We start from the raw sequence: 11,855 nt of genomic DNA on the forward strand, positions 1-11,855 counted from the left end.
AACACAGAGATTGAAGTGGTGGGGTGGGCAAGGAAGAGGGAGATTCAGAGAGGGCGAGTGTTGCCACGTATCCTGATAAGACAGGGATGTGGGGACAAACACAGAGTGTGTTCAGAGAATGGAAATGCAGTGAAAGTTTCATATATTCCTGTTCATATGTTTCATTTGACTCATGTTTTACAGTTTCGAAATAATTTTGATAGTCTAATTTTATAATTAGGAGAGATGGAGAGAGATTATCTCTATATTTTACAGATGAGGAAACTGAGGCCCAGAGAGGGACAGTAACTTGCTAAGATCACACAGCAAGTGGAAAAAGCACAAGAACCCAGGCTTTCAGACTCAAATCCTGAGTTCTCTTTTTACCCGCCTTGAGTTTCATTTTCCCTACTGCCAAGGGTAGGGAAGCTGTCTGGGAGAGAAGGTTGGAATGGGACCCCAGGTCCAGACTGAGCAGAGATTTGAATGTGAGGCTGAAGGTAGGGGAGCTCAGAAGGCTCCTGGGTGGACCCAAGTGTTAGGGGGATCATTAGAGTTAGGGAGATCATTCCAGTGCAGAGGCACCATTTTCTCCATCTTCCTGGGCAGGACTGATAGGGAGGAAGCCCCAAGGGGAGGCTGGGGCAATAGTCTGGTCCCGGACTGTGAAATCACAACCTGATGCAGGGAAGGAAGACCCAGAAGACCAGGCAGGGAAGAAAAGGGCTGGCTCCGAGTTACTAAGAGCCTACAGGAGGCTTTGTGTTCTGCTGAGGATCACAGGGAAGGTTCTACGTCTGAGAATGTGATACATCTTAAAATGAGATTCATCAAAAGCCATTACAACAAAAATGTTGGTACTTAAACATGACTTAGCTTTATTTCACTGATTTGGAGTATAGAACACCTAGTCATAATAAGCAGATTCTTATAGGCTTCAAAATAAAATAGGAATCCCTAAGGTTAAAAAAAAAAGGTCAAAGATGTAAATGTAAATGGCAGTTTCATTGGTAAATCCTGACGGGGGAATTTCTCCTAAGCAAAAAGTTACTGATGTGCATAAAGATTTAGCTAATAGTGTTGCTTGTATTATGAAAAAATGGAAATAACCTAACTGTCCTACAACAGGGGATAATTGGGTAAATTTTTATTTATCCTTATGAAAGAATAATATACACCTATTACAAATGATATTGCATAAGTACATTTCATGACATGGAAAGATCCTCGTTATGTCTACATATACATGTATATTGATACCTGTATCTGTGAATTAAAATTAAGTTTTTGTTTTAAAGCACTTTTTACAGTCTCCTGTTGCCTTTACAGGGTCACTGGTCAACTTCTCAGGCCATAAGGATGCAAACTTCCTTTCCCTAATCTCATCCTGAATTTTCCAGCGGGGTTTTCAGGTTCTCAGGGGCAGGACAAGCATCTATTTGCTGTACCAAGAAAGGATTCCACAACTCAGGAGTCACTTGTTTTCTCTTATTCTTGCTCAGAAGTCTTGGTCCCTGTAGCAAGTCCCCACTCCCATTTGTCACTTAAAAGTACCCCAAACCCTATCTTTCCATTCCAGAGTGTCAGTGCCCTCCATTTTGCTTAACGCCCAGCTAGGCTCTTTCCTGTTTCTCCTACCTCCTTTCCTCCCCTAGCTCCTGCCCCACCCCATCTGGGAGACAGTTCTGCCCATTCCTGCTGGTATCCTGGGAACCAGGTTTGGCATTGGTCACAGCACCCAGATTCCAATGCACCAGAATGGGATTAACTCATGCATTTCCTCTATGGGAGGGAGGTAGTAGAGTGACTGACAGGTCGAATTTTGCATCAATGTGTCTACAGCCTGCAAAACGGGGTGCTGCCCTGGAGAGAGAGCTGGGGTGAAGGAAATGACATGCCTGGGAGAGAAACTTCCTTCTGAGTCAGCAGCTGTAGGGAGACAAAGGAAGGAGCCTCCTGGGCCAGAGTTTTGGATGGAAAATGAACAACCAACCAAGTCTCTAAAACTATAAGTTGGGGGTGGGGAGAGACTACTTGTGAGCAAGAGTTAAGTAGAGGCCCTTACCAAGGAGCATGGGACCTGGGCTCCCCAACCCTTTGACTACACTCACGGCGTTGACCAGCACTGAGCGAATTCCTCCATGCCACCCAGAACCTCTCTGGGCCTGGGGACCCAGAGATGACACCAATGCTTCCATTAAGGAACTCCCATACTAGGGCCATAGCAAAGCTCTGGAGGCGGCCCAAGGCATGAGTGCTAGGAGGGATCGGGGCCACCCCACTCCAACCCTCACTCAGCCGTCTGGTCTGGGCTTCTTTGAACCCCTTCTCCTCCTCCGGTTCCCTAAGGCCAGCCAGGGGGAGTCCCAGGGAGGCAGACTGAAAAGGGGCGTGGTGTCGTCCTGGTCACTATTCGACCCTGGAACAGAGACTTTGAAAACTACTCAGCGTCTGTTGCCTGAGTGGAACATAGTGCTTTACAATCCCTTCCCATCACCGCAAACCATCAAGGTAGGGCCACTGTCATTTAATGGTTGAAAACCGGAGGTCCCGAGTTCCTTGGGGGCTGTGCCAGCAACGGCCAAGTTTGGATTTCCCCTTGTCCACCAGCCCCAGGCAGCACACGGGGCGGTAGGCTTTCTGCCTCCTTAACTTCCCCAGGGCAGGTGAGTGACCTGGAGGGAGGGGGCTGTCCCTAAAAACAGGGATAGTGCCAGGGCTGAAACCCTCCCTTCTTGATACCCCGCTGGCGAGCTTGAGGAGCCAGACTGCCAGTCGGGAGATTCGGCCCGGTGCTCCCGCTGGAGAGGGCGGCAAGTGCCCGGGCGATACCCTCACCTGCTTTCGGGAGATAGGCCCCCGCCCCCGCCCCTCCAGGAGGGTGAAAAGGGGCCAGCCCGCTGGGAGAAGGCAGAGTGAGGGGAAAGGCTGGGGCCGGGGGCGTTGCGCTGTCCGGGGCAGCCCTCCTCCGGGCGAGCTGGAGCTGGGTGCAGCGGGAGCGCGCGGGGCGGGCCCGCGGTGGCCCCGGGGCGGTGGCGCCGGGCCGGAGAGGGTGGGGCGGAGCAGCCGCCCTGTACTTCCCCTTCTCCTCCGCTAGCTCTACAACAGCCTGATTTCTCCGAAATGACGGCGCACAGCAGGCCAATGGGCGCCCGCGCGGCTGTCCGGGGGCGGGGCCGGCCGGGGCTGGGGAATCCCGCTAAGTGTTTAGACTGTTCCGCGGCGCCGCTGCCCTGGCAGAGCGCGCCACTCCTTCCTCTAGGCAGGACGTGCACTCGATCACCGCCGAGCCGAGGCCACCCGGAGCCGTGCCCAGTCCACGCCGGCCGTGCCCGAGGGCCTTGAGACCCCAGCAGCCTCTGCCTTCTTCCCTCTTCCACCCGGAGTCCCGCGGCACGGCAGCCCCCGCGTCGCCGGGACCCTCGAGCGCCGCCGCCGAATCGCTCCTGCAGCAGAGGTGAGTCCGCCTTTGCGGCGAGGGGGATCGGCGGCGTCGAACAAAAGGCGCGCGGGGCACCAGGAAGTGGGGGCTCGAAAGCCCCAGGCTGGAGACTTGCTGGCGCGCGGCGTTGTCCGGGCCCCCGAGCGGGCTCCGGCGGGCGCCGTAGGAGCTGCGAGCGGCGGCGCGGGGAGGGCGGGCCGCGGCGTGGACCGCCCACCCGGACCAGGCTGCCGGCGCCCGGCAGCTTTCGCAGATCTGCGTGCGCGAAGCCGCCGGGGGCCTGTAGGTGGCCCGCTACGTTCGTCCCGCGCATCCACACGCCTTGCAGGGGACTGAGTGTCCGTCCACGCGTGGGTGCCCAGTGCTCCCGGCTTTTGGCGGTCCCAGCTCCGCGCCCAGGCACCAGGGTTTTGGACTCCCTGTGCTGGTGGCAAGGGCTGGCTTACTGCCCAGGTGGCTGGAGGGAGTCGTGACCTACGGAGATTGCAGGAAGAGGCGCCACAGGTGTTCCTTGGGCCACTTCTCCTGAGGAGGGGAAACCGAGCCGGAAGGGTTAGCGTCCCGGCCTCAGCGTTGCGGGCGCTGTGGCTGTCAGGAAGGCGTAGAATGGATTCACGGGGGCTGGAGGGGACTGTCCAGGCTTACGGCTAGCCCTTTGCTAGCTAGCGGTGACCACTCAAGTCAAGGGAATTTCTTCTTGGCGCCAAGCAAAAGAAGTCCTTCCCTTCCCAAAGGATTTAAATTTTGAGCAAAAAGTTCTGGAATTAGGATTTCTGTGCATTTTGTCCCTTTTCCTGCATATGAATTCTGAAGCCATCAACTTGCATGCTTGTCTCCTCCAGAGACTGGCTGGGAGGAGCTGAAGGAAGGGGCAGAAGCATTTTTGCCTAAGATATGAAAAAATTTGGAGAGCAGATTTATTCCAGCGCAGCTACCCTCCCCGCTGAGTGTAGTACCTAGTAGCTGGCTCAGGGGAGGGGAAGGTAACTAAGTGACCTCGGGTGGGGCAGGTCAGTGTCCAGGTATTGTTCAACAGATTCCAGACTGGAGCCTTCTGTCTTCTCTTTACAGCCAACATGCCCATCACTCGGATGCGCATGAGACCCTGGCTAGAGATGCAGATTAATTCCAACCAAATCCCGGGGCTCATCTGGATTAATAAAGTGAGTGTAACTCTTTGGGTTTTCCTGCCACTGTTTTAACCCATGTACTTCCGGAGGGACCAAAGCTTCAGATGCAGCTCAAAAGGGGAAGTGATGAGGGGACAGGCAGATGTTTTTCCCAGTGGGTCCTGCATGCAGGGAGTGTGCAGGGCCCAGCCTGGGCCTCACTTGCACGACTTCTGTCGTCTTCCTTCCTGAGGTAGGGCACTCACCTGAAGGCACTTCCAGTTTCCAGCAGCACGACTTTCCTAGCATCAGCAGAGCTGGAGTTCTGAATTTCTCTGAGGGAAACCCTTACAAACATACACAGCATCCTGCAGGGCTCCAATCGAACACATAGAAGACTGTGAAGTGGGCACCGCTGGGCAGAAAGGTGGCTGGGTTAGCAGAGGACAAACGAATTAATCTTGTACCAGTCACTCTGGCCCAAGAAGCCTATAGCTGGTGTACTTGGGGCAACATAGACCCTATAGACTTAGTAGCAATGATAGCATTCATAATAATAATTAATGCCTAGTTATTATAGTGTGTGCCTGGCAGCTGCTAAGTATGTTACTTACATTGTGTCATTTAATCCTCGCAATAGTCCTGTGGGATAGAGCCTATTAATGTCATCATTTTCAGATAAGGAAACAGATACTGAGAGGTAGATCATAAGATCACACAAAAAGTGATGAAGCCAAGATTTGAATAGTTTGACTCAGAAATCCATGCTGCTAGTCACCAGTGATAATCACAGTAAGAACTCAGACTTCATATTTGTCACTGGGTCCATACACATCTTCTGGTTTTTATCCTCAAAATTTTGTTGGATACGTTTTCTCATTTCAGAGAAGACAAAACTGAGGGGCAAAGAGATACAGTGACAATGCCAGGGTCACACAGTGGTCATCATCCAAGTCTAGCCCTGAGCTCCCTCAGTGGTATGACCAGGATCCCCTGTGTAGGAGCCTGTCGTCCCAGGTGTCCTGAGGAGTCCTTTCTAATGGAAGAAGTTCTTACTTCCATGTTGGTGCTTACAAGCCAGAGAGAAACATTCCAGAGCTTCAAAACTAGGGCTTCAGGGGAGGGTGCCTTCTGTGGGTCCTAGCACATCTGTAACAGGCAGAGGGAGGTCTTTGTGAGCTAATAGTACTGTAGCTCAGAACTAGGAATCCCTCCTGAGAGATCCAGAGTGGTCTATTTAAGTCTGTCTCAAGATAGGTCAGTCCAAGCCAGATGTTGGGGGAAAAGGGGAAGTCAGCCTTTTCTCACACCTGTCTGGCTAGGCAGGCCTAGGTCTCAGATTCAGCCCCAAAGTCTGTGGTCTCTGAGCTGACACAGCCTCGTGTTTATGTGTATGTTGTTCAGGAGGAGATGATCTTCCAGATCCCATGGAAGCATGCTGCCAAGCATGGCTGGGACATCAACAAGGATGCCTGTTTGTTCCGGAGCTGGGCTATTCACACAGGTGTGTACCTGGGACTCAGGCCTAGGAAGGCCAGGGTAGAGACAAGGGGAGGCACTAACGTTAACACGGAGGCTCTTCACTGGGGTGCCTGAGCTTCCTGAGACAGCACACAGAATTACTGGGAAGAGGGGCCAGTGGCAGACCTGTGGTTCTAGAGAAGAGTCCATCATTTCAGCAGATTCTCAAAGGGATTTATAAAGCCAAGATCTTAGAAAGTGTGTGACTTCAGGGAGTTTGTAGCTAGATCAAAGTTCTCCCTGCATAGCCTCTGTGAAAAGCAGGTGTAAGCCAGGTCACTGAAAGAGACCCAGGCCTGCCTTTGCCATCATGTTGCCCAAGGCCCTTGGACTAAGGCTCATGTGGTTGGTGGCCTCCTTTATCCTTGAGAGATGGAGCTCTAGGCCCATCTCAGAACAGTCAGTCCACCTGTTGGTAACTGTTCTCTGCTACCCGATCTGTGCCCACTCCCACGTTTGGAAATATCAGGTAAGCCCCAGCCCCTACCCTCTGGCTGCTGATAGCCCAAGGAGGAAGACTGGGCACGGTCTGGGACATAGTACACTTTTGGGATATGAGGACTCTAGTACTTCTGGCTGGGCCCTTCACTGAGGCCCGCTGGATGTGTTTAAGCCAAGCCTGGGCATTTGAAAAGGCCCAGGGCCTAGGACCCATGGAGTGTCACCGGGAGTACCTGCTGGTTTGACCACTGTGGCTTTCTGGTAGCATGAGAGCTCAGGAATACTCTTGCCTTCCTCCAGGCCAGGGGCAACTCATGATCCCATGGCCCTGATGATCCTCTTTTTTTCTCCTGCCCTCTAGGCCGATACAAAGCAGGGGAAAAGGAGCCAGACCCCAAGACATGGAAGGCCAACTTTCGCTGTGCCATGAACTCCCTGCCAGATATTGAGGAGGTGAAGGACCAGAGCAGGAACAAGGGCAGCTCAGCTGTGCGGGTGTACCGGATGCTTCCACCTCTCAACAAGAACCAGAGAAAAGGTATCCAAAGACTCTGGGTCCTTGGGAAACCCTCAGGGAAGGAGGGTGGAAGAAGGTCAACTGGGGCTGGCGAGCGTGTACTAAGGTTGACAGCCTATCTGCCCCACAGAAAGAAAGTCGAAGTCCAGCCGAGATGCTAAGAGCAAGGCCAAGAGGAAGGTGAGTGTGGTCCTAAGCAGCCAGGCCTTTGGTCACCCGTGGGTCAGGGTGAGCAGTGGAAGAAATGCTAAGGTGGGCCTGGGCCTAAGCTGCTTTCTCCCTCCACAGTTATGTGGGGATTCCAGCCCTGATACCTTCTCTGATGGACTCAGCAGCTCCACTCTGCCTGATGATCACAGTAGCTATACAGCTCCGGGCTACATGCAGGACTTGGAGGTGGAGCGGGCCCTGACTCCAGGTGAGCTGGTCCAGGTCTGGCAGGGGACCCCACAGATCAGTGGGATCCCACAGATCAGTGGGATAGCTCTTTTCTCTTGGGTCCTGGAGGCATGGTGCTGGCAGATGGTGGCCCGTTAGTGCAGGCTGCAGGGTGGGGGGTGCTGGATATCTTGCAAACTAAAAAAGCACACAGCCTTGACCCATGGCTTCTGCTGTCCCTCAGCACTGTCGTCGTGTGGTGTCAGCAGCACCCTCCCCGACTGGCACATCCCAGTGGAAGTTGTGCCGGACAGCACCAGTGATCTGTACAACTTCCAAGTGTCACCCATGCCCTCCACCTCTGAAGGTTGGTGCCCCTGGGGCCTGGCCTGCCTGCTTGACTGTCTGGGTCCTGGGCAGGGCTTCCTGAGGGAGAAAAGATGCTCAGAACTCCACCTGGCGCTGAGCTGATTGAGCCGGGCATTGCCCACTCTTATCCCCTGTGAGGGGAGGCAAGCAATGGGGACACTAGGAAGGCAGTTCAGAGTGGGCTGCAGTGCAGTGGGGGCTGGTGAGAGGCGGGAAGGGGGCCAAGGGCTGCATTTTGGGGTGCTGGTTCTCCTTCCTCCTCTGCAGCCTAGCATCTGAGGGTGAGGAAGGAAGTGGGGTGGGGGTGGGAAGAGGCGTGGCTTCAGGGTTTGAGAGGCTGAGTCACCAGACCAGCGTCCTGTTCTGGAATCTGGAATCTCTGTGTGTGTGTGTGTGTGTGTGTGTGTGTATATCAGAGAGAGACAGGGAGTCTCCATGGCAAACAGGTCCACTGGGAGGTAGGGGGGTGTGTGTGTGTGTGTGTGTCAGAGGGAGACAGAAAGGGCACGGGGATCTGGTGGGCTGGAACTATAACTGTAGGGTGAATGTAGCTGACTGGCAGCCAATGTCTCTGCTTTCCCCATCCACAGCGGCAACAGATGAGGATGAGGAAGGGAAATTACCTGAGGACATCATGAAGGTAAAACTCCTTCCTATCTGGGCACTCTTGAAGTGGCTGTTTCTCAGTGAGGAGAGAGAACCAGTGGAGCTTCCAAATCAGAATATGGGCAGCTGCTATTGGCACCTGGCTGCTTGCATCATCCCACAAGTGCCACCTTCATGTGGCTTGACTGATGGGAAAGTCACCATGGGTAGGGAAGGCAGGTGGGAGGCCTGGCTTCCAACAGGCAATCCTGAAGCAAGCCTTGGAGCATCAGACAGCTCTGTGAGTCAGGCACTATCAGCAATGGGTCCCTGGCCTGCATCCTCTGCCCCAACATGCCCCAGCCCTGCTGGGGAATGCACATCAGTTCGGGAATTGCACATCAGGTTTCAATAATCAGTCTTTAGGATCTATAATATGATGGCTTTAAAGAAAAATTTAGCAAATTATCCTCCAGGTATTTTTTCTGCTTCAGTTTTAAAAGTGAATATAAAAGGCCAGGCGTGGTGGCTCATGCCTGTAATCCTAGCACTTTGGGAGGCTGAGGTGGGTGGATCACTGGAGGTCAGGAGTTCGAGACCAGCCTGGCCAACATGGTGAAATCCCATCTCTACTAAAAATACAAAAATTATTTACAGCATGCAGTATTAGAAAATAAAAAAAAGAAAAAAATATTATCCAGACGTAGTGGCAGGTTGCCTGTAATCCCAGCTATTCAAGAGGCTGAGGCAGGAGAATTGCTTGAACCTGGGAGGTGGAGGTTGCAGTGAGCTAAGATCACATCATTGCACTCTAGCCTGAGTGACAAGAGCGAGAGTTGGTCTCAAAAAAAAAAAAGTGAATATAAAAAAGTTTTTGCAGCTGGGCACCGTGGCTCATGCTTGTAATCCCAGCACTTTGGCAGGCTGAGGCAGGTGGATCACCTGAGGTCAGGAGTTCAAGACCAGTCTGACCAACATGGTGAAAACCTGTGTCTACTAAAAGTGCAAAAATTAGCCAGGTCTGGTGGCATGCATCTGTAATCTTAGCTACTCGGGAGGCTGAGGCAAGAGAATCGCTTGAACCTGGGAGGTGGAGGTTGCAGTGAGCTGATTATGTCATTGCACTCCAGCCTGGGCAACAGAGCAAAACTCTGTCTTAAAAAAAAAAAAAAAAAAGTTTGCAGTAGTTGTACCCCAGCTTTGTTCCATCAGCCCAGAAAATTGAGACATGGGCAAAATTCCTTATCTCCAGCTTTTCTAGCCATCTTTTCTTGACTTGTTATGATAACCTTTGTTTTAAGCCACATTCCCTGTTGCTATGTCCTTACACAGATGAGAGGGAAGTCGTGGAGATACTGTGCCAGAGAGTGGCCATGGGAGGGGTGGGAAAATGAATTGAGGCCCATTGCCAACATGTGTTTCTTCCTCCTCCCTCCTGGGCCCTGTCCTGACTGCAGTGCACGTCTGCATCCCATCTGAGAATGTGAAATGGCCAAGGGTGTGATCCTGACTGAGAGGAGCTGGCTCATTGAGGGCAGGGCCACAGGATGAGTCTGCACTGGAAGGGAGTTGATGGCTTCTTGCTCTTCTGTCCCCAGCTCTTGGAGCAGTCGGAGTGGCAGCCGACAAACGTGGATGGGAAGGGGTACCTACTCAATGAACCTGGAGTCCAGCCCACCTCTGTCTATGGAGACTTTAGCTGCAAGGAGGAGCCAGAAGTTGACAGCCCAGGGGGTAAGAAGGCCCTGGATCCTTATGGCTTCTTATAGGAGGGAGAACCAGGTAGGGACGGGGAAGGCTTGGGGGCAGGGACAGGGAGCAGTGCAGTAAAGCAATTGGGGTGCTGACACATTGTGAATTAGCTGCTGCTGCCATGTCTTAAGGTGTGCATGAAGCTGAGTGGATGTTTGCTGCTGTGGTGTGAAGAGCAGAGGCCATTTCTGTGGCCTAGGGGAAAGCACACCTTGTACCCCCATCCCCCGCCCTCACAACCTCTTTCAATCTTCTAGGCGATATTGGGCTGAGTCTACAGCGCGTCTTCACAGATCTGAAGAACATGGATACCACCTGGCTGGACAGCCTGTTTACTCCAGTCCGGTTGCCCTCTATCCAGGCTATTCCCTGTGCACCGTAGCGGGGCCCCTGAACCCCTTACTCCCCTAGGCAAGCAGGTCCTGGCATCATGGTGGATATGGTGCAGAGAAGCTGGACTTCTGTGGGCCCCTCAACAGCCAAGTGTGACCCCACTACAAAGTGGGGATGTGACCTCCCTCCTTGGATCAGTGGCCTCTCAGGACCTGGTTGGCCAGTGTCTGAGTTTGTCTTGTGGGGTAAAGCTGGCCCTGCCTCCTGGGAAGATGAGTTCTGAGACTGGCATGTCAGGTCGGGGACTTGGACAGGAGTCAGTGTCTGGCTTTTTCCTCTGAGCCGATCTGCCTGGAGAGGGTCTTGCTGTCACTGGCTGGCCCCTAGGGGAACAGACCAGTGACCCCAGAAAAGCACCATTCCCAGGGCTGGCTCTGCACTAAGAGATAGTTGCACTAAGTAAATCTCATTCCCAAAGAACTACCCCTTTTTCAGCTGAGCCCTGGGGACTGTTCCAAAGCCAGTAAAATGTGAAGGAAAGTGGAGTCCTTCGGGGCGGTGTTCCTCAGCCTCAGAGGAGCTCTACACTGCTCCCTGCTTTGGCCGAGGGGCTTGGGAGAAAACTTGGCACTTTTTCTTGTGGATCTTGCCACATTTCTGATTAGAGATGTACACTAACATTTCCCCCGAGCTCTTGGACTTTGCATTTATTTATACAGTGCCTTGCTTGGCGCCCACCACCCCCTCAAGCCCCAGAAGCCCTCAGCAGGCCCAGGGAGGGAAGTGAGTGTGCCTTGGTATGACTTAAAATTGGAAATGTCATCTAACCATTAAGTCATGTGTGAACACATAAGGACGTGTGTAAATATGTACATTTGTCTTTTTATAAAAAGTAAATTGTTCATTGGGGTGTGGCCTTTTATTTAGAGAGAAATTTAATTTGAAGATGATTTTACTTTTTATGGATTCGTTATTGGCGTCTCGCCTGAACCTGACTTTTGGGTGAACAGGGACATGCATTTATTATCTATTATAAAATCCTTTTGGCTTGGCGAGATGGCTCACGCCTGTAATCCCAGCACTTTGGGAGGCCGAGATGGGTGGATCACCTGAGGTCAGGAGTTCAAGACCAGCCTGGCCAACATGGTGAGGCCCCTTCTCTACTAAAAATATAAAAATTAGCAGGGCATGGTCACGGGTGCGTGTAATCCTAGTTACTAGGGAGGCTGAGAAGCACGAGAATCACTTGAACCCAGGAGATGTAGGTTGCAGTGAGCCGAGACTGTGCCGTTGCACTCCAGTCTGGGCAACAAAAGCGAAAATCTGTCTCAAAAAAAAAAAAAAAGTAGTTTCATTTGGCCAGGCACGGTAGCTCACACCTGTAATCCCAGCACTTTGGGAGGCTGAAGTGGGAGGATCACCTGAGGTC

At 52.6% G+C, this 11,855-nt stretch overlaps 1 protein-coding gene across 1 annotated transcript; it reads left to right on the top strand.

Moving 5' to 3' along the window:
• The first annotated feature begins 2,468 nt into the window (after positions 1 to 2,468).
• On the top strand, positions 2,469 to 11,347 carry IRF1 (interferon regulatory factor 1). Its single transcript, XM_017532455.2, has 11 exons — positions 2,469 to 2,490; positions 3,220 to 3,436; positions 4,493 to 4,584; positions 5,935 to 6,034; positions 6,854 to 7,030; positions 7,140 to 7,189; positions 7,298 to 7,427; positions 7,632 to 7,754; positions 8,347 to 8,396; positions 9,940 to 10,075; positions 10,351 to 11,347. Exons 3-11 carry the CDS (start codon positions 4,498 to 4,500, stop codon positions 10,473 to 10,475), a joined length of 978 nt encoding a protein of 325 aa, XP_017387944.1. The 5' UTR covers positions 2,469 to 2,490; positions 3,220 to 3,436; positions 4,493 to 4,497; the 3' UTR covers positions 10,476 to 11,347.
• The last annotated feature ends 508 nt before the right edge of the window (positions 11,348 to 11,855 follow it).

Source organism: Cebus imitator, unplaced genomic scaffold (assembly GCF_001604975.1).
Source record: "Cebus imitator isolate Cc_AM_T3 unplaced genomic scaffold, Cebus_imitator-1.0 Scaffold76, whole genome shotgun sequence".
Lineage (NCBI taxonomy): Eukaryota > Metazoa > Chordata > Mammalia > Primates > Cebidae > Cebus > Cebus imitator.